The 26,927-nt window shown below is 40.2% G+C and overlaps 1 protein-coding gene across 3 annotated transcripts in view; it reads left to right on the forward strand.

The window, feature by feature from the left end:
* The first annotated feature begins 4,088 nt into the window (after positions 1 to 4,088).
* The window catches only part of EEA1 (early endosome antigen 1), a 76,221-nt gene continuing 53,382 nt past the window's right edge, over positions 4,089 to 26,927 (forward strand). For 2 of the 3 annotated variants that reach the window (XM_032208027.1, XM_032208028.1), the window contains exons 1-3: positions 4,089 to 4,157; positions 10,877 to 10,969; positions 24,548 to 24,675. In XM_032208027.1, the coding sequence (XP_032063918.1) occupies positions 4,134 to 4,157; positions 10,877 to 10,969; positions 24,548 to 24,675 (245 nt within the window). In that variant the 5' untranslated portion in view covers positions 4,089 to 4,133. Of the gene's footprint in view, positions 4,158 to 10,876; positions 10,970 to 14,018; positions 14,115 to 24,547; positions 24,676 to 26,927 lie in introns of those variants that run through there. The other variant, XM_032208029.1, reaches the window with a different exon arrangement.

A 26,927-nucleotide genomic window follows, 5' to 3' on the forward strand; every position in this document is an offset into this window, starting at 1 on the left:
CTGGTGAGCAGTCTGAACAGCCTGTAATCACCCTAGAGTTTTTGCCTAGCTCCTTAAGGAAGCAGAGAGGACCTCGTGTGTCTTTCAACTTCCTTGCCTCTGCTCTCCACCAGCTCTGGACTGACCACAGCACTTATGTCTCCTGTGGAGTGACTTTTAACTTTGTGTGTCACTTTTAAAACTTTTTTTTTTCTTTTTTTCTTTTTTTTTTCTTGATGTTCTGTGAGTCTCCCTGATGTCTTAGCCCAATTGTCTAACACTTATTTCTCCATATCGCAAATGTCACCAAGAACTTTGGTTTTCTACCATTGGTGCCACCTGCAAGAATGACAAGTTACAACTGGAGTTTCTCAGCAAAATGAAGAAAACATGAATTTGAACAGCACTGTGAATAGTTAGTTTGCAAATATTTTTAATGGGAGACAGGAGTATCAATAGCTGAAATGTTCTTCAGGGTTGGTTTTCCTTCCTAAATTTTAATTTGTCCAGCCATGTTCTTAAATGACAATTCTGAGTAGGCGTTTTGATGGAATGGTGCTTCCACTTAGGAATACACAAATCCATAATTTTCTGTGGAATACATGCTCCTAAACCACTTGGGTGAATTTGCACATTCCTGATGTTTCTCCTGGTTTCAGCAATGTTGTAAATTACAATGTACTACTCACCTATGAATTACACTTCTGCACTTACAATGCTTCCTTCCTTTTCTATTCACAAATTTACTAGCTTAATCTGTTTATGAAATGTTATGTACTTAACATATATATATATATATATATATATATTTTTTTTTTACAAGTGACCAAATTAGCATGGCAAAACACTCCATGATGCTGATCTAGCATTTTAGAACCCAACCTCCAGATGACAGGTTTTCTAAATCATTGAGGACTAAATGGAAGATGGTGGCTGTAAACTTTATCTGTATCTGGACTCCTTGGCTGCCATTTAATAAACATGCACAGTAGTTGTGCAAACCTTTTAAACAATTTCCAGAGCTAACAAACTTATTGTGCCTATTTGTTTAAGTATTTTAAGATAAAAGACTTAACCTGATCAATAATTTCCATATTGTAAGCTGTATTTTTTTTTTAATACATATTTAAACTCTGTGTAGAATCCATTTTTTTCCCATTACCTCAAACATGCATTTGTTGGAGGTACTTGGGTGAGGAAGATAAAGGGGAGGTTATGGAAACTTTTAATCTTTGAAGACAGATGGTTGGCAAGTTTTTAATACTCTTAATCTTTAATCTTATTATTTGTCTTTGCCTGTTCTATGGTCTGTGATGTGGATTTCTAACATATTACTTTTACCTGCTAGTCATTATGGTTTTCAGCATACAAATCCTTTAAACCATCTGTTTTGTGCATTCAACTTAAATTCATAGAGTTTAACCTGAAAGAAAAGAGCCTCATAAAAAGATGTGGGCAAATCTGAAAGATGCTTGCTGAAAATACATGAACAGCATACAGTGACAGTCAAAAATGTACAACTTAAGAGCTAGGAAGAAAAAGAAAAAAAAAAAAAAAGAGAGAGACTTTATAATTCCCTTTATAAATTGGAAACTTGAAGGCAACATCTTGAAAACAATTGGATACTTTACTATTGCAGCACATCATGAACCCAATGAAATTGTGACCAAGAGATTTTGAGGTCAGGAACCTGACATGATTGAAAACAATCATCCATATAAACACTGATAATACACAGGACAGCAGCTCAGAATCTTTGAAAATTTACAGGCCACAGGTCTAAGCTAGTGTATGTGATGTTGATGTTATTGCACTTTTTCCCTATTGTTTTGTGCAATGTGCTGGTGGCTCCTTGTGGCTCTCAGGGATGGCAGAAGATTGTATGGGCATAGTGTCCTGTGTGCCACAGACCAGGAATCATTCCTTTTATTTGGCTATACGTGTAGCCATAAAACCAGAAACAAAACCAAAAGAAAAGGCAGCTCTCTGTTGGAATGTCTGTGAGGTGTTACTGCATGCTGGGCCATTCTGAATACTGCTTATACAGTCAAAAGATTGATTTTGATTGTTTGCTGAAATAAAGGCCTGCTGGGTTCTGCAGCTAATGGTATGCAAGAGGTTGATGTGAGTTCAGACTTTAAGCCTTTGACTTCTGTTCAGAGGATGAAGTACCCGCTTCCAGCTGGAACGTCCATGAAAGTCTTTGCCATGATTCTGGTCCAAGGCTCTTTTTGTCACCAATGAACTCCATAAAAAGGCACCAAACCCATTGCAGAGTTCATGAGGCTGGATGAAACTAAAATTTGCAACTCCCATGCCCAAGGGCATAAACCATATTCAAACAGCATGAGAGTGCTACAGCTATTAATTCGTAAGCATTACTATATACATAATAATTAAAAGTGAGGAATTCCACTGGAAACGGGACTGATGAAATCTTTCTTGTTTTTTCTTCTTCTTTTTTTTTTTTTTTTCTTTTTTTCTTCATGTCTGCCCCAAGGGTGAATTCTTATGTGCATTCTTGGTATTTAGTAAAGGTAGTCGAGCTGCAGTCTTTCCTTTACAAGGGGAAATGAGTAGGCTCTCTGTCCTCTTCCTGGTTGCCTGCTGAAATTTGTAGGAGCTCAGTATCTTTGAGCCTTATCTGGCTCTGTCATATTTGATTGAAATTGGCCATTGGATGCAGAAGTTACTGAGTGAATGGACAGGGAGACAGATATGCATGTTCACACAAACATCCACACAAAGAAACGGTCATGCATTTCCTTGCACTACTCATCTAAGAAAATCTTCCTCTGATGGACACTTTTCATTAGTGTCCTCAAATTTCTGTCACCTTTCTCTGAGGATGGAAGAATTGCTAACTTGGGAGAGTAACAAACGGGCCGCTTAAGTTACCTGGCATGGCAAACTGAGCACTCCAGCAGTTCATCATCTAAGTTGCCAAGTGCTCTTGTTGAAATACCTAGTAAAGGGAGTGACATATTAAAATTTGCAGTCATTTTGAATAGATTTAGAGTAAACATCTGCAGCTTGGCTAGACATTTAAGTAACTGTACAGCTGTGCAAGAACAATTTTGTTCCAATTGTCAATCCCAAGCAGAAAATTCAGAAACAGATGCAATTACCAGATAGTACAGCCAATGTTAAAGCTCTTTCAAACTGTGGACACAGAAATGAAAATGATCTGATGGATGTGACCAAAGAAGTCACCACGCAGCAGCTGAAGCCAGCACCACCTCAGTGCGTGCTCTTAACTTGCCCCATCTGAGGATTTACAACAGCAGGGAACAAACTGGCACCTGGAGCCGGAGTGAACTCAGTTCAAACACGTAACACTACGGTGCTTCAAGTCTTAAGCTGCTGCAGCTGAATCCTGCCTGCCCTGTGCTCATAACTCATGCTAACCCTTGGATTTTAGGATACTTAGAAAAATGTCAGCTCCTGAGTGGAAAAATGTTTTCAATCTTTGTATCGCAAGTGGCATTTAGTGTTTTCTGTGCTCAGGACAGTGTGTCATTGATCAGGTGTATTATGTGTCATGACCCTTTGCCTTGCATCACGTATGTAAAAGTTGCAGCTTTAGAACAGAAAAGGAAATGACAAATGTGTTCAGATGCATTCTGGAGGCTACTGGTTTTGTAGCAACTCTCCTGCTAAAAGCCTCATACGGGTTTTTGCCTCAGCACCAATAAGCACAGGCTCTGCCTTGATAGAACCACTCTTTTTTTAGCTATGTGTAAGCAAAGTACTAATTCCTGGTGGGTTATTAGGGGCTATGTGACGGGGCAGCCCTTCAGCCCGGGGCTGTAAGGCAGCGCGGGGGCACCCAGAATTCAGCTCCCAGCGGGTTTGGCTCTGTCGGTTGTCCACACGCGCTGTGACGGGGTTCAGGTCCTTCGTCGCAGCGCGTCCCCACGGATGTGCGGGGCGCAGGGCCCCGCTCCCCGAGGCTGTCTGAGCCGTGCCGAGCTGTGCCGTGCCGGGCGGTCCCGCCCCGGCTGCTGCTCCGCCTCCCGGCCGCGGCGGCTGTCACGGGGCTCGGGGCCGCGCCGGGCTCCTGCGGGGCGGGGGCGGCGCTGCGCGGGGCCCCGCGGCTTCCCCTCGGCGTGGCGGCCACCGCGAGCGCCCGGCGGCACCCGGGCCCCGCCACCATGTTCAGGCGGATCCTGCAGCGGGTAAGGCGCCCGGCGGGGAGACGCGGGGAGAGGCTCGGCTCGGCTCGGCTCGGCTCCGCTTCCTGCTGCCGGCCGGGCTCGGGGCGGGGGACACCGGCCCGGCCTGCTTGGCCGCCGCCGCTTCCTCTCCCTCTCCCGCCGGCCTGGCGGCGCCGCGGGGGCGGCTCCGTGCCGAGCCCAGCCGGGTCGGGGCCTGCGGGGTCCCCGCCCGGCGCTGGGCAGAGGCCGCGGCTCCTCCGGAGGCTCCCGAGCCGCCCGCGTCCATCTTGCATCCCCGGAGCCGGCTGAGCGCAGGGCGAGCCCCGCGGCCCGGAGGCTCCCCGGGCGGCTGCCGGGTGCTGGGTGCTGGCTGCGCCCCGCGGCTGCCGCAAGGAGGAGCGGGGGCTGCCGGGCGGCCCAGGGGACTTCACGGTGGCTGCTGGCCTCAAGCACGTGTCCCAAGTTGGCTGCTCCGTGCAGCCTCACGGGGGGAAGGTTGCCCCCGGTGTGCACGGAGAGCTGGTGGGAAGGCGCACCAGGAAGCAGGGAGACCTCGGCGTCGGTCTCACTAAATGCTGCTGGCGTTTAACCAGGTGTTTTGTTGGTTCTGAGACGTAGCAGGCCTTTGAGGAGAGGTTATGCGATGTGCAAAACACCTCGGTACAAGGGAGATTTGCCCCTGAGTGATAAGTTTAGCTGAAAACCTAAAGTCGGTATAAAAGTTTTCAGGTATTAGAAACAGCCGTTTTCAATGGAAATTTTAAACAAATAACCGTCCCCCAGGGGTTCCCAAAATTGCAGGATTATAGCAGAGCCAATTGCTAACAGAGGTGAAACAAAACTGCCCCAAAATAAATAAGGAAATGGCAAAATTTGCAAGGGCCTTTTGATTGGTGCAAATAACTATGCTTTTAAAAAATCCCTATTTCATAAAAAACCTTTTCAGTAGAAGTAGTGATTGTACGCATAACCTCACACATACTTTTGTGACCCACAGTCTGCAGTTGGCAAAGTGGGAGAATAACTTCCGATGTGCTTTGGTGCTAAAAGTGAGCCTCTGGTTGCTGTCAAATTTGTGCACAGAGAAAATAAGTATTAAAATCTTTCCTATCTCTGAAGCAGTGATTTGAAAGCCAGGGGATCCTCCTCTTGGTCCTTCCTTGTGTGGCATCAATGTAACTGGTTAAAAGAGAAAAAACAAACCCTTGAAAAAACAATCCATGCAGTCACTGAAACATTGTTTCTTACATAAGTTTTTGTTTTGTTATTGGCTTGTAGGCAACAAGTAAACTTCTCCCTTAAGGTGTCTTTTTGTGGTTCAGAGACTGGCATCAAGCTGTAAAGGAGGAAGACCAAAACTAAAAAGATGCTGTTTGCAGTTTCAGTCACTTACTTGACATTCTGGTTCCTGACATTTTGAAACATCAGATGCTTCTTTTTACACTCTTCCTGTTGGCTGATGACCTTTTTATTTCCTCCACAGTTTAATTTTTGTTTTTAGAAGAATACCCTCAGTAACTTTGGCATATTTCTAAAACAGAAAGTATTATGTACTTGTTACTACTGAACATCACTCAGTTTCTTTTTGAAGTTAGAGTCTCAGTGCTGTCTTGAACCAGGACCTCCTTTTAGGTCCTTTCGCTGCAGGCTCTTCCTACATTTTATGTGTTTTCAACGTAGTATCTCAAAGATCCATCTGTTCTGTGTGTTTGCACTGTAAAAAAAAAGTCTTTCATTTAGGCTCTTGTCACTCCTCAGTTTCAGGCATCGTTTGTCATGCTGATCTAGGGAGAAGGTAGTCCTTCCTGAAAGAGGTCTGTGTGGAATGACTGACAGACAACTTTCCTGCCCAGATATTTTGATTTTTATCAGCCCTACTTACACGTATTCCCCGGAGAGCTGTCTGATTACGTTCAGCTCCGAAGGCCCTGTGTGGCCAGTGCTTCCCCTCCCAGTTGGGCATTTACTGGTGGAGCTGGTGACCGCTGCCTCTGGTCAGCTGAAGTAGAGAGCAGAGCCCACTTCTTACGTTCACCAGATACCAAAACTTAGATGGGGGTGAGCATTTCTGTAGGGAGGAGGCATTTATTTTTAGTTCTTGGAAAACTAATTACTTAGGCCTTCTTCTTTCTCAGCTGTCCTATCTTGTGGTGAAGAATGCCTCTGGTGGGCCGGCGTGATTAATGTTTACATTAGTTTTTGCCTTAATCCTTCGTGTTTAGCAGGCTATCTCTACCTGTTAGCCACTGTGCTGTGTTTGGGTGGTAAGATGTTTTGTTTCTAACACTACTTGGTACACTTAGGTTCTTGGCAGGTTTTGCAGGCATTTCTGTATCTCAAGTAGCATGGTTGCCTTTTCTCTTTCTCCATCCTCAGGACTGGAGATACTGACGTGTCTAGGGTGTGTTGCGTCTCACACGGTGCCTATGATTCTCTTTGTTACGTTTATAATTACAGGGCTGGCGCGTTTCCTCAGGTGGGTGCTGAGCCGTGGCCGTGCCGGTGCCCTCACACAGGGCGGTGGGGAGGCCTGCTCCGAGGGACGGGACAGGCAGTGTGGTGGGGGGAAGGCTTCGTGCCCCGAGCATGGGAGTCCTTGCCTTTAACGCAGCCGAAAAACAGCTGTCACGCTTCCGAAGAAGTAAACGCTACTACTGTTCTGTACACATGGTGTACTCTGATTCTGGCATGCGAGCTAATTACTTTTAAGTGACGGTGTTATCAGGTGTGCTTAATTAGATTTACAGTGTTTTGAGAGCTGGAAATCTCGTAGGGAGGCCTTGAAAAGATGTTGACTGCAGAACATTGTTTTGAAGTGTGAAGTAGAATCTATCCAAATAAAAAAACTTGCTCTTTTCTTGGGAAGCTTCTGCAGAGAAAAAAATATTTTGAGTTTGTTTGGGCTATAATGTCTTTAAGGGTAGACACAAGCAAAACAGAGGGATGAAAAATGCACTGAAAGTTGTTTAATACCAGAGGCTTTTGCTGTCTTATCTTTTTGTTCTTGCATCTTGCTAGTTGCTTCAAGACCATAGTAGGTTTGGGCAGTAATACCCTTATGCAGTATTTAAACCTGTGCTGGAAAAACTATATAAATCTATATTTGTTAAGACATTCTTGAGGCTTAACATATTTTTCAAAGGTTTAATTTATTCTGAATTTAAAACTGCTGAAAGAGCTTCACAAGTGAATGGAGCGTAGCTATAGACAGATAAATGACTGTGCAAAAATGAGATGGTAGAGATCCATATTTATACTCTGTCATTTTAATGTATTAACTCAACTCATTCATTATATAATTTTCTGTTCCTTTACAGAAAACAAGCTGCACTCGTCTTGCTTTCTGTTGTTAATGATGTTTCTTTATATTAGCTTGCAGTTTGGAGAAAACACAGAGAACAACATGATGAAGTTTAGCATGTCATTTCCACAGCTATAGCGCTATGAGTAGAAATGCATGCTTCTCAGCAAAATAAACAAACAGAACTTGGACAACTAGGAAAGAAATGTGTTGGCTTAGAGACTAATTTTGTGTCAGTCTTATATCTCCATGCGTGGCTTTAGGGATCGAATGTTAGTTATGTTAAAATACATATACAGAAGCCTGTGTGATTCATAAGTCATTCTTCTGCTCCCCTATATAGCCCAGAGCTTTATTAAGTAAAGAATAAGAAAGGTAACTGAAAACAGAGAACATCATTCTGGGTCTCTCCCTAGTTCACAAAGTGTGCATCCCATTTGGTATGTTGTTCAATGTGTTATTTATTTTTTTAATGGAACAGGGCATGGCAGTGGTGTGGGAGCCAAGCTTAAACATGTTTCTGAATGTATTTCATCATGGGGTGCTCAATAGAAGGAAAAAGTCCTGATGTATCGGTCCTCCCATTCTTTATTTGTCTGTTGAAGCACATTGAAATTACAGTACAGCTTTAAAGGATAAGTTAGTTGCATTTATGGTCTTGGTCTCCATAACATCCTTCCAAATTTGTATTAAATTTTTCTTGACAGTTTGTATTAGTTATCAGATGGATGCTGTGGTGCATTTCTCCTGATGTGGAAAGGTACTTAATGACCTTTTTCCTTCCCACCCTTCTTTCTTATGCATGCCACTCACGAGAAGTGTACTAACCTTTCTAAATCTAGCTTTGAATCATGCTTTCCATTTTAAAATGAGCACATTGTGGTTTTTTAAAGCGTTAAAAGGATTTTACTAGGTACTGTTTAGTAATTTCTCTCTTTCATATTACATCTAATCAGACAAACCATGCAGTGCCTTTTAGTGTGATTATAGCATGTCTGAGGTGTTTCATACAGCAAGTATTTTAATCAACCTTGTAGTAATAATACAGTAATATATCATCTTTCATCCTCAAGGTTGTAATAATCTCCAGTTTGTGGTGCTAAAACTAGCAGAACTTAATATGCAAGTCTCATTGTGAAACACAGTCCTGCCACACGATAGCTGATGAACTCTGGGCTACTGTGTTGTCTAAGAAGTCACAATATAAAATGAAGAAAATGTTGTTCTTCTGTCTTAGTTGTCACGGGAGGTTCTTGGTTTGGGGAAGAAATGATTGATTCACTATACCGAAAGCATGCTGTCAGGTATTGCAAAAGCAGAGGTACATTCTGCCTGCCTCAATAGATGGTCAGACCATCTGTTGCTCTCATTGTCCAGGCTGTCAACTTTTATTCAGTTTCCCTCTTCTGCTGTCCGAGGCTAGGTATGTAAAGGTATATTCTTCAGTTTTTGGAACTGAAGAGAGGAGCTAAAGGCTTCCATTTGTTGTAAAGGATTACATGTACTGCAGAGGTGCATAGCTGTTAATGCCGACACTTTCTCATCCCATTTCTACGTGTGGATGTAGGTATTGGGACAGATAGGGGTTCAATTTCTCAGCTTTCTGGGGGACAGAGGATCCTTTGTAGCTAATTTCCATACAAAACCCTTTTCATCATGCTCAGATTTTTAAAGCCTTTTGAAAAATTCCTATCATTAAGAAACTGCTTCTGATATCTTGAAATTTCAGCTCCTTTATGGGAGAAAGCTGTGGCACCTGACTTAGTTGTGTTTCTTTATGCAGACATGTATATACATCCTCTTTGGGTTTGTTGTCCTCGCACAACGTGGGTTCACAAATGCAGTCCAACCTCCTGCTGTGGGCAGGCTTGGCTACGAGGTCAGAGTGGGCCACTAAGGCCTGTCCTCACTGTGAAGAAACTTCTTCTTACCTCGAGTGGGAACCTCCCATCTCAGTGATGACCCCAGGAAAGACCAGAATGAGGAGAGATGTTCTCGTAGTTGCTGTCACTAGCTCCTGATAGCTCGCTTCTGTCAGCCCTGCTCACTTCCCTTGGGTCAGCCTGTGGAGCCGTTCTAAAATTTAACAGTATCTCGCTGGGTATGAAGTCCTTAATCAGTAAACTTGACGTTTTTATTATGTTTGTTTGATTACAAGGCTGTAGTCTTTATAAGAGGTGAAAAATAGAACCTTCTTTACAAAACACAGCAGGAAAATGTACCTCAGTTTCCAAGTATGGAAAAGCTTTCGTGTTGTACGTATGTTGTAAATCAGGCTGATTTGTCTGAAAAGAAAGGATATATTCCAGAAGGAAAATCGTAAACCAGAATTTTGGAGACACCAAGATTTAGAAACTAAAACTATTTATCAAATTCTGTTCCTCTGTCTGTGGATTTCAATCTTAATATTTTAAATTCTATGTCTTTAATCCCCCTACATTAAATTAGAAATTCCTTTATAACATTACATGTATTTCCAGATGGGCTGGAAATGCTGAAGTCACATTACTTCATCCCATTTTCAGTTGTCATCACGGAATTACATAATGAATTTCTGTTCTTTGTAAAAACTAGGATTGAGTATCAGTATTAAGATAATTTATTTACCAGTGCTTGCTTTATGAATGCTAAACCTTCTGTCATTGGTCAAGCAGTGGAGTTGCGGAGACAAGTAAGAGAAGTTAAATTTAATTTGAAACAAAGTTAGATTTAAATAAGGTTTATAAGCAGTGATCCATCTATCCAATTTTTGAATCAAGTAGTACTTCAAATTTATCTGGAATTTATTTTCTCTGAATCTATGGTTTCAATCAGTAATGTTGTTTTCATTTCCAGCATGCTCATGGGAATTTATTTGTGTAGGTTGTCTTACTGAAAACATGGTTTAACTTAGCCATAAGTTTAACACTTGGGTATTTTTTCTATTTCAAATTACAGCACTAGTGTGCCTTCATGTCTGCTTATCACATCAGCAGGGTCCTTGCTCTTTAATTGTCTTTAATTTTTTGTCTTTGAGGTTGTAGATAAGTTGTCAAGAAAGCAGTATGGTATTGCCACTCCGAAAATGTTTATTGTGTAATTTCTGGTGTTCTATTTGATAGAGAGACCTAATTTAACATCAGAATGAGTGATGTAAGGGCAGGCTTTAGCTTAATTCTTTGTTTCATTTTGAGCGTTCATAAGAGGAAGTGAGTTAAAATCCTTTGCATTTGGTGTCTTCTTGTTGTATAATATATTGAGTCTTGGATAAAAGCTTTGTTGAAGTGTTGCACTGAAAATTAGGTAATTGGTTTGTCAGCTTGTTCATTTCATTACTCTGTGGAGGGAAAATACTTCTCTGTTTTAGTAAATAGAAGAGAGGCTTTTCCACAAGTTGCGTGCCATGCTTTGTTAAATGCAGTCAGCAGACATTTCATCTTTCCTCTCCTTTCTCTTCTAGACTCCAGGCAGAGTTGGGTCTCAGAGCTCTGATTCTGATTCATCTGCCGCACCAGGAAATGCTGTGGATGTCAACAATGAAGGCTCCTCTGAGGTACTGTGCACTGATACATGGATTTGGAGTTGTAAACCTTGTTTCTTGGGTCCATGAAATTGGTGGGCATTCCTTTTGATGCCATACCTCAATTAACAGCTGTACAAAGTAGATACTAGCAAGTGTCATTGCCTAAGAATAGGTCCTTGTTTAAACAAAAAGTGAGGGTAGATGACATAAATGTGTAACTTTTGATTAAAATAATCTAAATGGTCACAAGTAATCCTTCCTGTAATCATAGAGATGAATCATTGAAATTAAAAACAAGGAGACACAGCTTAATACTCCTCATTTATAAATGTTTTATGAGTTTGGAAATACAAGGCTCAACATTTTTACACACTTGTAATTCCTTTTTACCTTGCTTGTGCTAGCTGTAACGTATGTTGGAAATTTCCTTCTCCATGTAAAATAGAAAATGTGTTGATTTTTGTCTGTTTTTTATTTCAAAAAGCTACCAGTTACAAGTCCTATCTATTTTCTAATGTGTTGTATACCATGCTTAGCCAGCAGAATAAGTTGTTATTCTTGCTTCAATCCAATATTACGATGTCTTTAGATTTACAGTGTTGTCAAATATTAACTTTTAAAAATGCAAGCTGACTTCACTGGCTGCTGAAGCTATTTTGTGCTAACATAGCCTGATTACCTGGCTTGCAAATATGTATCAAGCTTGACATACAATTGCAGTGCAAGGTTAATTACTCCTATTACAGCATTAAAGGGAGCAAAGTGCCCTTTCTTACACTGAATGAAGTGTGCGATGATTCAAATACTCCTATGTCTGTTACGATAACCGATAAGAGAACTTTTTTCACTGTACTGTTTAAAATCCTAATTGCCTTCCATCTGTGCATCTGCTTAATTCTTAGCTCTCAAAGCCATATTAGAGTCAGTATAATCAAACATTCATTAATTTATTGCTGCATGTTATACATGTAATGCATTTGTGAGTTCAGTTCTAGTTTGTATGCATATTTACACTGTCCCTGAAGCAAATAAATATTCTTACTTTACAGACTAAAATCTCGTTACTTTTATAGTTAACAATGGCACAAAAATATGCAATTAGATAACTGTTTCTTTCCAAAGTTTGACTAAAATTGCACAGCTCTGTTAGCATGAGTGTAATACCACTGACTGTACAGCTCTGTTAGCATGAGTGTAATACCACTGACTGTACAGCTGGTGGGTGTCACAAGGTACCTCAGTATTAATGTAGGGTTATCTTCTTGACGTAGGATGTGCTTTAACAGTGTTGGTGTGCCTGCCCTACTGCACCATTAGTTTTTCTTGCTACTGAGTTTAAACTCAAGTCAGGCCAAAGGCTGCTGTGTCACTTTCAGTTGATACTACACAACATATTAAAAAGTATTTTTTTAGTTGTCAATACTTCCACCATCTGCTGCATTAGTTACAAGTAGGGTGTTCTCTTTAGCACACAATTTCCAAATCTGATTAAAACTGAATTCATTGAAGCTGGTGATGGTTTCTCATTTTCCTGAGATTCATGCATTTTGGCATGCAACTTGAGCCTTTCTCTTGGCCTTCCTTTTCCTGTGCAGCTGTCCTAAAATGTTCTCTTTGAGAGAACTTTCTCACCAGAAGCACCTTAGCTAGGCTTTGCGGGATGTTTTCTGTCCTTCATATAGTTACAATCCCACCTGGTTCTCCAGTATTGCATAAAACCAGAAATCTAGTTGACTTGTTTTCATTCCAATTTCTTAACTAGATTTTCTAACTTGTATTTCTGTAAGATTCAAATGGAGAATAATCATTAAATCTGGATAGTTTCTCATGTTTCTTACTCCCTTCAAACCTGGTTGAAATCATTCCTGACTTCTGAGAGTTGTAGTACAAAACAAAAGGAGTGACGAAGGTTGGTTAAATTCAAACTGTTTATTGCTCAACAAGAGCAATAAACAAAAAAGCTTGTTTGAGTCCCTCCTGGGGCTATGTCACACATGGACCTGTAGTTAGCTCTGGATATGTATTTTATTTACTGTGCAGTCTAAGAAGGAAAAGTTTGAGCCTTTTCTTTCTTTGTACCTTAGGTCCCAGTGCAATTCCATCTGCAGTAAAGGGTTGCTAAATACTGCATGTTTGCATTCCACCTGTGATGTACACTTTTGTTAGTGTATACCGTGGCTGCAGTGGTTAGACAGACCTGCCGCAGACCTCCTTTGTGGACGTGCACCTCTGCAGGGGCTATGTTCAGGCCGTTCTCTCTGCCTCTTCAGTGGTCTGCCAAGGAGGTGCAGGCATCCTGCAGCCAGCAGTGTGCACAGGGACCCAGAGCAGGTTATGCTACACCCATTTTTTTCCAGGTGGTTAAGGATGTTTCTTGAGCATCTAAAGCTGCTGTTCTTCAGAATCTCATTTAACTTCTGGCTTTGGTGAATCCCTGGTTGAGAATGTTTAATCTCCCCTCCCCCCCCACCTCCATTTTTTTTTTTTTTTTTAATTCTACCAAGAAAGACGCTTCTTTTTCCCTAAGTGGGAATACTGCTTGGACGTGCGGTTGCACTAGCACCTATGCCTCTCATTCTGCTGTAAATTTGCTTATTAATTTACAGAGATATTTCTGCAGTCTCGGTGTACCATCCTGGTCTCTTTCTGTCATGCATCTGAAAACGCCTGTGGGAAACTGCATGATGGATCTGATCTGATGCCTTTAATGGTCCATTCATGATTTGTTACACTGCATGTTCCTCTGCCACTTGAAGGGGGTCCCAAGGGTGTCTGGAAAACAATAATATGCAGCATGGTACTAGCTTTTAAAGTGTGTTCTAGATTTATTTTCATGTTCTTAATAACCGTTCTTTCTTTCTTTTTTTTTTTTTTTTTTTTTTCCCATGGAATTGATATGCAGTTTGCAAAAATTAACCTTCCAAAAGGAAGTAGCTGCAGACTTTGCTTTTAGTGCTTGTAAGAACTTTCATCATAAAAATTTGAACATCATTTGATTCCAGATCTTTTTGTGTCTTTATTAGTTTCTTAAAGACCAATATACATTTCACAGGGCTTCATCTGTCCACTCTGTATGAAAGTGTGTGTAACTTCTACTGATCTGTGTGAACATTACCAGAATGAGCACATGGGGACAGAAGGAAGACAGGAGCTTCGTGACCTTCCAGCTGTTACTGTGGGTCTTGTTTATTTTGTTTCAATAGCTTTGGTAATGGACTGTTATAAATGAACATGCATCTTTTCTCATGGCGTGGATATCAGCTTTTTTTTTCTTTTTTTCTTTTTTTTTTTTTTAAGTGTGTTTCTTTTGATTCTTCACAAAAAAATAGTTGATCTCTTTGCAGGATTCAATAGCATACATTCAGCAGAAGAATTCATTTATGTTTAGCTCTCTGGTTTACAGTTTTGTCTCACATGAAACATGTGCAGTATTGGGAGACTCACATTCACTAATGTGTTCTTTTCAAACAGCTTTTACTTGGCTTCCTTGTAAATGAGGCTTGCATTATTTGATATACTTCATTTGATATACTAGAGCCAGTTTCATGATAAATATAGTATTAAATCTTGTAAATCCCTTGTGAAAATACATGTTTTAAGCTTTTATTAGCTAATGTTTTAAAGCAGATTTCTAGAGGGAGACAGATACATTGCATAAAGGATGGAACTAAAGATAGGAATTTCAAAAATAATTTAGAAGTGTCTCTTCTTGAACATTTTTAGATCTCATAGGTACAACAACAACAAAAAAAAACAACACCCACATCATACTGGAATTGTTTTATATCTCCAACAAAAAGCAAAGGCTGTTTCTGTTAATAGACTGTAAGTAGTAGTGTGTTTCTAAATTCTTCCAGTTGTAGGTCGTAGAATATAAAATAACAGCCTAAAGCCTTCAGCTATCTGATCTCCGCCCCCCCCCCCCCCTTGGGAACCTTCAGAGAGTAGATTTTACTTCTAAGGGAAGGCAACTTCCCATGCACCAAATGAGTCTGAAAGGAGATAAAAATTGTTTTGCATTCCTTTTGATGATCTTCTGAGTTTTGGAATCAGTGTTTATTCTTAGTTGTATAAGCTGGGTGATTTTACCCTGTTTGTTGCTATATGCATTTGCTAAGCAGTGCTTTTTTTTCCAACCTAGAACCTAACGTGTATTTATGCTGCATTTTTAAAGGGAAGACTTAAAAGTGTGGGACTTTATTCCCAAAGATACTGAATGCCCTCGTTACAGAGATTATCTCAAAGTCACCTGAGATCCCTTGTAAAGGACAAACTGTCACCTGTTACAGTGAGCAAGAGCTGTGGTAAGACTGGCAGCTGCTCTCCAGGTGCACAGAGGGACTTCCTCATAGCCAGTAGAAGTGGGAACTGCCTTCTGATTAATTCATCACTGCCACCTGTAGTGCTGTTTGTGGTCACATTGCCTTTATTTTGTCAATTTTCTGGTCACTATGCTAGTGCCTTAGTTGAGTAAGCTGTCACTAACAGTGACAGACTGTGGCATTCCTGATGCAATGGTATCAATAGATAATGGGATGTGAGCCAATAGAGATGCCTTGGTTACCTGAAGAAATCATTCTTCCATTTAATCTGGGCTGTGTTTAAGATAGTTTTGAGAGTTGCCTGTGGGTTCTTGCCCAGTAAGAGTTTTTGTTTTGCCACCATCAGTTACTTGTCACATTACAACTTTTTAACCTAATAACATTTGTGTGTTAAGTGTGGCATGCGAAAGGGAAATTCAGTTGTTTCTAACTCTTGCTGTTTGCTGTAAGCTGTATTAGTTTAGTGATTTGATAAATATCTGGGAGAGGTGAGAAACAAAGAATGCTAATATATAGGGAGTTATTTATCAGTTTCACCTTTATTATATCAGCGTTCATAGAAACATTGAAAAAGTGGGGTATTTGTTAATCATTATCAATGCTAGAATGTAAAATTTTAAATACTTGACTACTGAGAAGCTGGTGGTTTGTATTTGTTGATGGAAAATGATGGTTTGTATTTGCAACAAGCACATTCTTATCCTGAAACAGGAACACAACCAAGCTGTCACCCTTCATTGCATCATTGCCATTCCTGAGGCAGCATTATAAGAGTATAATCTGCTATCAGAGTCATCTTCTGTATCAGACATATGAAACATTGCTGACTTTGGCTTACTCAGACTGATATATGGCTTTGTGTGGCTTGTTAATATTACTGTGAAAAGCTCAGGTACATTTTGCTGGAAACAGTGATGAAGAAGCTCCTAATCTTTTTTATTTTTATTTTTATTTTTATTTTTATTTTTATTTTTATTTTTATTTTTATTTTTATTTTTATTTTTATTTTTGCCAGTGCATTGTCCTCAAATTTAGAGACAGGAAGCATCAAAATGCCAGTGTTTAGTCTAATGTGTGATCTACAAAATGGGTCGTTGGTTGACAAGAGCATTAATTAGTACCTTACTTTTAAGTTTGCCTATTACTTTCTTCGCTAACTTGTCTTTTGCTGATTCAGCCCCCCTGCTGATCAAAATTTTAGTCAGTCAGGCCGCCTGCCACGCTGTTCTCCTTGCCCTTCCTTCCCTGTGTGCAAGGAGAGTTGGTGCCATTCTTCAGGCAGAGGTATTCTCCCCTGGACCTTCTGAACGTGTCTGATGGCCTGCTGCAGGAAAGGGTCCTCGCCGCTCACCTGCAGTGTGATTTATGGTCTTTCCCTTAAATAGCTCTCTGTGCAGCCCTCATTTTTCAAACTAGGGACTGCTCCATATGATAACTGGTGAAAATAGCAGTGAAATACTTTTCCCCACTCCTCAAGCACTGATGAAGCCTTACCCTAAAAGGTAAGGCCTATGCAGCTGCAGGAACAGGCACCATAACGTTGGCAAGTGTATTTGTCCATATATAGTCGGCTTGGCCAAACAAATTCCTTACGGAAGTGAAACGCATCGCCACGTTCCCAAACAGGGACATTGTTCCCCAACTTTTATATATACACTGGAGCCGCTAACAAAAGCCGTGCGGTTCATTCTGTTTTGTTTTCTTTTTCCTAAAGGAATGATACATTTCTAAACCGTTTCCCCCATTTCCTGACTGCCTATGTTGGATGTTCATGATGTTTAAACAGTAAACCAGAGAAGCTTAATTTCAGACTTCCCGGTTTCTCCAGGGGCATCCAGAAAACCACTGTGTGGCACTTTTGCAGTGTTTAGGATATGCTGGCTGTTAATGTCTATTGTCTTAGCTACAATGCAGCTAAATGTAAGGCAGTTTTAAACTGTTCTTGGGTTGTTTTCATGACTTTCCAGATGCTTAGTAAATACACATTTCTTGGCTAATACAAGCAAAATATGACACTGTTTTCAGAAAAGGCTTTTTATAGCTCGTTTGCCTAGAGTGTAAATTGGAAAACTAGTTGTGCAAGAATATGTTTTCTGTCTTTGAAAATACCTCATTCTTTTTTTTTTTTTTCTGCTTGTCTCTTATCTCAATTGATTACATATTCTTTTTTTATGGATGCCATTGGAATGTTGCAGACTCCTTCCTTTCTCCCTTTCTCCCTTTCTCCCTTTCTCCCTTTCTCCCTTTCTCCCTTTCTCCCTTTCTCCCTTTCTCCCTTTCTCCCTTTCTCCCTTTCTCCCTTTCTCCCTTTCTCCCTTTCTTCCTTTCAACAGAGCATTGTGTCAGTGCTTTCATGCTGATACTATATTTTATCCTCTTTTTTGGCTGCTCTTTCAGCTGCTTCTCCAGTTAGGTTGCAGTTTTCACCTTGCTGGTACTTGTCTGCTTTGCACAGGAACAAAAATAATTGGCTGAGCTGCATTACTATATTAATTTGCTGCAACATCTGAAGAATACTAAGAGAATGACGAATCATAGATACTGATTTGATTTGACTTGGCCATTTCATGTGACTTTCTTTTAAGAAATAGATAATCCACTGAATTAGAATTTCTAACTCATGACAAAATTGTAGTCTTGTAGGTTGTGACAGAACTGTAATCCTACTCATCAATAGTAATAAAAACAGAAGAGAACAGAACTAGAGATTGTTTCTTTTCACGTCAAGAAGAATGCAGATTCTTTTGTGGAAAGACATTGAGTCTGCAGTATGTTATAAAATAAACTGTAGCAAGGCACCCTTTTCCTTTTTTTGATCAGAAAGTTAAATACCTGCTTATAAAGTTGAAATGGATGTATCTTAATTTTATGGAATGTGACCTTTTAACCCACTTTTCTAATGATTAGAGAGAGATGTCATCTTAGTGTGTACGTAAACACAGGGGAAAGAGCTTTTTCTGGTGGAAGAAGGGGGAAAAAAATCTGTCAATTGTATTTTCCTTTTAAGAATATATAAAAGGAATGACCTTATTTATTTGTTCTTTAACTTAAAATACTTTATTTTTATTTTTTGTCAGTATGTCAGACTTCTGAAATAAATTACAGGTGTGATCTTGCCCTTACTCTTTAGGCAGGCAGTTTAAATTGCGTTTGAGAACTTCCTGAGGATTCAGTTAATTGCTTCAATGTGTATTCAGGAAACAAAACCTAGAAACTACATGATACAGCTTTCAGCTTTGAAGCATTTTTGTCCTCTGGCCCTAAGTGTACACAGTTCTTACCCTTCTGTCCTGTAAAGTGTTTCAGCCTTTAAATCGCTGTGTAACTGGAGAATATCTGAATTTTAGTCTAGAGTTACATGTTTTCACTTAGCATTTAAGTAGTATCCGAGAAGGTTGAGGAGGTTCAGCTTCAGTGGAAAAACATGAATAGTGAATCTGGAATCCTTCCAAATAATTGGCACAGTTAAAAACTAAAATCACCTCCAGAAAGGTGTTTATGCCTCTGAGTACATGAACAGGTTGTTGAATGTGCTGAGAAAGTTTTTAAACCTGCAGAACATTATTCACCGCATCAGCTTGTCATACCAACACAGTTCTGAAGGTTTTTAATGTAAATCTGAGTTCTGAGACATTGGCAAACATAGATCATGGCTGGGAGGTATTACAGCTTTGGACTTGAATCACAGCTATCACTTTTTGTTCATGTGGCTCAGTGTAAATAGGCTGTAGGCTTGAGTGCTGTCCCAGTATTTCTGGAGGGTCAAAGATGAAGCCCAGAAAACTCAAATTTATGTAAACTAGAACCTGGTCATGTAAATGCCAAACATGCTAAAATATGTACTGGATTGGACTGAGCTGCTCCATAGTGTGCATGTGGTGGACTATCCACTCGCCTTTTCCAAATTGGTAAAAGTAGCAATTATACTGCAATTCTGTGTTTTTTTTTTTTTTTTTTTTAGTTGTTATTGCTTATTTTTTGTTCACCACAGTACTTAAATATTTTCCAAGAAGAGTGTTTATGGAACAAAATCGACTTCTCAGTGGAAAATAGCAAAGTTCATTGGTTCTTTAAGCTTGACTCATGACGTAATTGCTGGGATAAAAATGCAAGATGTTGCAGAAGTTGTGCTTACATTAACAAATAGAGCTCCATGTGCACTATTCCTGTTATATGGCTCTCTACCACAGACAGCTGTACATCAGCAGTAATTACAGCAGGCATTTGTTTAGTTCTTTGCAGTATTAAAATGCGTTGGAGAACAGAAAGTTACCCCAATTTTAAAGAAAATACTAAGGAAGCAGGGTAGCTATGACTTCCAAACTTACCTAGAGTGCCTTTTCTCTTGTACGCCAACTCCTTAAGCAAATCTGAATTCCATTCTGTAAAAGCTGTCTTTGCCCATGGGACTGTCCCTCAAGAAGAGGTGGCTTCTTTTTGCCAGATAGCTCCAATTTTTAATTTGTGAAAAAGGAGCCTAGAGTAAAGTTTGCTGTGTTTTCACTCATTAATTACTTAAGATTTACTTAAGATGGGAGGAAAAAAGCAGTTGGTAGAAGTTTAGATTTAGATTTAAGGCATATATGTGGAGTTGGTTCAAGCTTCAGTTATCAGTGATGGAGCCTAGGGAGCTGTTACGCTGACCCTACTTACAATGTACACATTTGTTAGGTCAGCTGATGAGTTTCTTGCTCCGTTATCTGTGTCGAATAGCTCTCCATTGATGGTGATTGGAGAGTTGGACACCTCTGTGTAGATGTGTTTTTTTTTTTTTTTTCAATTGCACGCTGAAACCTTCAGTTTGTTGAAGAAATATTTTTGCATATCTTCAACTTTCGTTGCTACTGAGTAGGGAAAATATTGCTTATCTGAATGTGTTGTCACGTAACATAACTTCATGTTTAGATCAGGTTTGTGCAGAATGGTGAGGAAAAACATTTACAAGAAAGGTAATATTCTGAAAAGTTTGAAATTTTCAAATATATATTTTTACTTCCCTCTCTACTCATACAGAGTAATACAAGGAGCCAGAGAACCAGAATCCTTTCAGTTCTATGCGTGCTTTTTTCTGTTACATAAACTACTTGTGAATCAGATCTAACAAGGCTGAGGGTTAGGAGGGCTCCGTGGCTGTCTGGAGTCACTCTGGCCATGTTCAGTGTGCCTACGAGACTGTGCCCCAGCTCTTGCAGGGGAGGGTTTCTGTGTGGGAGGCCAAAGTTCTTCAAACAGCTAATTGCCCTGTAAATTATATTGGTACGATAAAAATAAATACGGTAGCTCTTGTTGCAAGAGTTCCCTTCTAGTGTCACTTTTAGCATTCGGGCTTAGTTCCCCAGAAGTGCTGTATTAACGAGTTGTAAAAATACTAATGTTACCTACAAGAAATTTTTTGCTTTGTATGTCTTTTAGGAGAGAGAAGCTTAACTTTATCAGGTCTGAAAGTACATCTTAACTATTAGAAGATTTTTTGTGGCTATTTTTCCCCTCTACAGGGTTGGTCATTAGTCATTCTTGAAAAAGGCAAATAAATGAGCATCTGGTACTTCCATGGATTTCAAAATTGTTAGTAAAATTTGGCATTATAACCCAAGCTGAGAGAAGACACCTTCCTAGGCAATTTCTTAAAAAGCCGTGTCTGTTCCGCTCTGAATGAGCTTGTCTGTTTTGAAGTCTGCACTAAGGAGGACCCATCCCACAGAGAGCAGTGTGGTGCTGTGGAGGTGCTTGGTGCTATGCATGGCTCAGAAGCATCTGCCTGGAAGAGAAGCTTTTCCCTCTAGATCAGAAAATTGGGATTTGAAATCGAGTGCCTGTCTCATCTACTTTGAGCTCAAAGTTGTGTGCTGATTCCTAGTGGACTGTTTGTGCACGTATATGGTGTTTTGGTTTGGACTTATTCTTTTTTCAATATTCTTGTTCTATCTTGCTTCAGAAGGTCTGCAGTGATTCTAAGAACTGTTTCCTGATGAAAGCTTGTGAATGTGGTGGTTTTGATATTACTTTTCTTCTTCCTTAACTAACAGGCATCTGCAAAACATTTTGGATTCAAAAAATTGTCACTTATATTTGTATTTTATCTATTTATAAAAACAAAAAGCAACAAATCATCCTTTAACTTCTTCCAGGCTCTTTTCTCCCTACATAAAGCAAAAGATAAAGCCCCATTAGAAACATCAGTTAGGGAGTTAAAACTTACAGTGCAGCACTGCAGGGGTTATAAGTGATATCTTTGCTTTTATTAAATGAAGAATATTAAACGCCTTCCACTTCTCCATGACTGTGCCTTATGCAAAGTAACTCGTAAATGCATTTTTAAATGAAATCAACCAAATGTCTCTTGGCAAATACAACCTTTTGAAAACTGTAATTGTGCTTGTTAGGTGTGGTAGCTATCTTCTTCAGATACAAAAAGAGTGCTCTGGTACTTTCTCAGCAAGGGAGTCTGTTAGTTAAGGAAGCAAAGCGTAGACTCACTGGAATGGAGACCTCCCTGCCCTCCTCTCCCCAGTTGTGGTGACCAGGGTGCACCTCATGGTTGTAACTGTGCAATCTCCTCTTTATCCAGGACCAGGCCTCACAACTTGATGTAAATTGCTGGAAACTAACAAAAATGCTTATGAGATTTATATATCTCAGACCATCAGTTTTTCTTCGCTTCCTCTTCCTTCTCACTCATTCATCTTTAATTTAGTGCAGTATACTTTTGTATGTTTTCAAAATACATCTCAAGACAATGCTGAGAAAGAGCTTTTTTACGGTTGCACTGAAAAGAAGAAAAAGTTAGGGAGACCCAGCACCCCAGACAAGATTCTCACCTGGGGCTAACAGTTGCAGGCCCTGGAAGGCTGTATGCTGCTGGCAGTTACTGGCTGATGCCCAGGGAAGTCCTGGTGATTCTGCTTTTCTTACTGTAAAGAGAACTGAATTAACATTTAGATGTCAGCCCTGGCTTCAGCAGTGTTACCAGCCTGCAAGAAGCAACCCAGGCCCGAGTGTGTAGGCGTAAGGCTCTGCTGTGGGAGCTGGGGCGCACACAGCAGTAGCAGCTGGTGGTCTTGCCCATACCAGTTCTGGAAACAGGGGGAAGGTTGATGTCTTCCATCCTTCCCCAAGGCTGCCCTTTTGCAGAAGGACATCGTTCTCAGAGCTCGTGATTCGCACCTTTAGGAAGTGCTGTGTTAGCGTAGGGGCGTGTATGCGAGCTGTAGCCAGCACTGACCCCAGCAGTGCCAGGCCCCTCAAAAGCGAGGCCAACCCTGGGTATGGCAGTGCCGGTGGGGAGGCTGGGACGGGTGGGTGACACACTCAGCCCATGGGAGGGGAAGGTGGCTCCTGGTATTAGAAGATGCTGTTATTATCTGTTGCCAGCAAGCCTGGCTCTACAGAGCTGGAGCTCCTGTCCACCGTGGGGGCTTTCACTCTCAGCCTGGTCTCTGGACAGCAGCTTTCCTCTGCATCTGGCCCCTCAGCCCTGCAGTGGCTGCAGTCACTTCTGCCTGCCTTTCTGGGAAGTCTGAGGCTGGCTTTGCTTAATAACAAGACAAATGATTGATTGCTGTCCCCTTGGGCTAATTGTGAACATAACCTATTCTTTCCTCTTCTCCAGGGCCCCTCTTTCCACAGAATAAAACCCGACCACACACCAAAAAAAACACCCATCCACCCCAAAACCAACCAAACAAAGAAATGAACTTGCTGTTCAAGTGGAAAGAAATAAAGGGCAAAATGAAGGAGAGGACAGCAGTTTCCTACTCTTTCCAGATGCTCGTAATTGTGCAATGAGGAGTCTGCTTTTCTCTGAGAACTGCAGGCATTCCTGTCACTGGGAGACTAAACTGAATGCTGAAAATCGCTTGGTAGCCTTTCATCCAGAAATATTCTGTTGCAGTGTCATTGTATGAGACTGTCTGCTTTCACCTGGTAGTTAAAATACATTCCTTGCTCTTTTTGACCGCTTCTGTAGTTCACTGCCACTGCTATTTGCCAGGAATTTCCTAGCATTTCCCTCTGGTACTTTCACTGCCGTCAGGTTAATGTTATTGGGAATTTAGTACTTTAACTATCTTTCTGTACCCGTGTTAGTATGTATGCCTATATATAAATTACTTGTTTTAATCTGGAGTGGAACAGTGCGGACCAGTTCTGGAAATAAGTAAATGTTTGTTCAAGGTAAATGCTTGTTGTCTGCTGATGGAGTATGCTGTTCTCTTTAACAGAATTGTGCTAAAGTTAGTCTTCAAAATAATATGCTGGATTTGAAAAGCAGCTATATTTAATTATTAATTTCAGTAAATAAATAATAGCAGTTGTGAAGTCTCTGCTCAGTGCTCTGGAGCTTCAGCCATGTTTGAATACCTGTACTTGACAGTTCTCTTGCAATAAATCCATGCCAATGTTTGGTTATTTAAGACTTAGCAACCAGGGGACCTTAATTTCACTTGCATGAGGTTCTCTTTACACAGTTTGGAATGATAAGGAGCCTTTAACAGGAGATTAAATTGTTTGCTTGCACTCTGAAATTTCTTTGTTTTGTCACCGTGGTGTATATTGGCTATGGTATAAATGAGAATTAGACTTGGAGTGGGCATGATAACCAAACGAGTGAAGAACCGAAACAAAATCCAGCCCCTAAAACCAGATGTAGGAGGTTGCTAGATAAAATGAGATGGATGAGACTTATGGTAAGTGTCAGTCTGGACACTCCACAAATATTTAGGGGTTCATAATAATAGCTGTTTTCACTTGGCTGTCATTTAATGGGTGGAATGACGGTATTACTCTGATAAGTTTTTGCCCTGGTCAGCTTGTAGTAAATATCTTGGAATGAACGTGGATAACTTCAGCTTCTTTAGGCTGTTAAGACGTGATTTCCTACAGATAGTAAGTGCAATTCAGAAAAATACTAATTAATTGTATGTGATGTAAAAAGTGGTTCTTGATCTCCTGGTCTTTACTGAAATCAGTAGCCTAAATATGGTGGAAGTTGCAGTGCAGTCCTTATAACTTCTCATTTTTTGAATAAACGCCTCATTACTAGTATGTAATGCTGATGGAAAAGAAAGCATTGAATAATGAAACATGAATTATTTAGGCATTTTCTAAATTTTTAATAGCCAAAGCTGCTATCAAAGCAGGAAATAAATAGTATGAATCTTTTTTTTAAATAACAATTGTAACTGCTACCTTTTAGATGCACAAAAAGCACATAGATTTGGGCAAGTGATGGAAAAAAAAAATTACTTCTCATTTCCTTTTTTTTCTTTTTCCCCCCTTTTTATAATAGGGCTTTATCTGTCCTCTCTGTATGAAGTCTCATGGATCAGCTGAGGAGCTGTTCAAGCACTATGAAGCGGTTCATAATTCTGGCATTGATTCAACTCGTGGAGGGGAAGGTCATCTGTCACCGGAAAGGTGGAACACTACTCATTTGTGCATGTGCTTTTGTGTCAGTGTTGAGCTGCTTCTAATTACACTGAAGGCAGTATTAATTTGAAGACTTAATTACGTACTGAAGTATTTAAATGTTCGTGTCCTATTTCCAACTATAATTAAAAAGCAGCTTTAAACTTCCATTGGTTGATATTAATCTGACAATAAATGAAAACCACTTGTTTAGGTTTAAATTGTTAATTCTGTTTTTCATGCATCTGTTTTTCATGCATCTGAGAATGTAGTGTAACAAGCTGGAACGATTTTTAGGAGTGTGGCAGAAAAATACTGCTTTATCCTTATTTGCATCATAGAGCTGAAATTTCATCTTTTGAGCTTGGGGCGAGGACAACCCTGACTATACAGGAGAAACCTGATTTTGTCCCTTAGTGGTTAGAGTTACTGGGTAAAAATAACATCAGTTTTTGCCTGAATAGGTTCCCATATTACCAAGCTACCTGCAAATCTGAGAAGTCTCTGTTGTACTCAGTCCCCTTCCACGTTCCAGAAACTCCATCCTCATTTGCAGAAATTTTCTCTAAATTATTTTGTTTAACCCTTTGGTCAAAAGCAAAGTGTTGAATATATTCCTAGGAAATATGTCAGTCTGTTTTATTTCTGAGACCAGCAGACACTGATGAGATGAACCTTACTCTTGGTAGAACAGTTTAGAGTAGCTGCCTGTGTTTGAGTAATCCCTCACGTTGGTTTGGGGAACTTTTTCTTACGGGTAAATTTTACACAGGGTTCATTTTCCTTCCTGCTGGTTCTTTTTCTATTTGGGGGTTATCGTGGATGGTTGTAAATGACAGTCCACATTCCTGTTTGGTCCCCCCTTCTCCCCTGACCAAACTCTCTTTTGGTCTGTATGCAACAGTGTCGCAGTGAGCAGCTGACTGGCCTCACTTTGCAAACAGGGGTACCCACTTTAAAACCCTGTAAGGTTATCCCCTAATAATGGAGCTGGCTTCTGCTGCTGCTGGGAAGTAAACCATTCAGACGTTTGTAACTAGTAGAAACATGACCCAAAATGATAAATGATCACATTGAAAAATACATGCAAGTATATAACTCGTGAAAGGTTGGTACTTTGGTGAGAAAAGTGTGTGGAAAGCAACTTATTTCAGTAATTACCCAAGTGAAGATCCTTGTCTCCCCAGTGTTGTGCAGACCAAGCCAGTTAGAGCAAATGTTATCAGAGGTCTTGTCTTCATGCACGGATGGGCCCTTCCTTATGAGCTCTGTTCTTTCACAGTTGCTGTAGGTTTCTGGCTGTGCTCCCTGAAAAAGTAAATTGCAATACTTCTTAAAGTGAGCATGCTGCAACCTAACTGTTCGAGGGGAGTAGAATTTTCTTCTTATTTTTTTTTTTTCAGTGGTGCTATTATTATGATCATTTTTATCCACAGTGTTCTCCAACTGTATGAAAAGCCAACAAGAGCCAATAAGATGTGGAGGATAGTTTGAAATAAAAGGAACTGTGTAGCTTGGGGAGAACAAAAGAAATCGAAATTTAGGCTTTATATATGAGGAAATAGTAGGGTACTAGCAGAGCTATTTTGGGTTTCCTATGTGCACATTTACTCAAGAATGAGTATTTCTTCTTTGATTTAAATCTTTTCAGAGTGATATAACTTGGATCCAAAATAATACTTGTAGTAGAATAATAGCATTCACATGGGGGAATTATTGGTCATAACTATATTGTTTATATAGTTTATGAAAGATTTATTTTTATGCCTGCAAGTTTCCAATGTCAACCAGATGTTGGCTGGCAAAATATATATATCTTTTCTGACTCTTGACAGTTTAAGAACAAGTGGTTTTGTTTTCTCTCGTATAATTGAAAAAGTGAACAAGGTCAGGGAGCTTGGATGGAGTGAAGGGAGTCTGAGAGCTGTTGTGTAACACACAAGCTATTTCTTCCTGTTAGTGGCATTTTCACATGTTTCTCAGTTGCATGTCTTCTTGAGAAAACTCTCGTTCAACATAAACATGTTTTTTCAATACTCAGAATACTGCATTAAAGAAGTATTCCAACCTGCAGCAGGGGGCCACTCTGCTAGTGGTCTAGCAGCAAAGTCTGCACATGATTCATAAAACTAAGTTTGGTCTGTGAAGTTCCTTATTTAGTCAAGAGAGAGAGACAGGTATGATGAATTACCCTGTGTCCTCCCGCCCCACCTTCAGTCAAGTACTGTAACTAGGGCCAAGAATAAATCATGTAACTCCCC

Source organism: Aythya fuligula, chromosome 1 (genome assembly GCF_009819795.1).
Source record: "Aythya fuligula isolate bAytFul2 chromosome 1, bAytFul2.pri, whole genome shotgun sequence".
NCBI lineage: Eukaryota > Metazoa > Chordata > Aves > Anseriformes > Anatidae > Aythya > Aythya fuligula.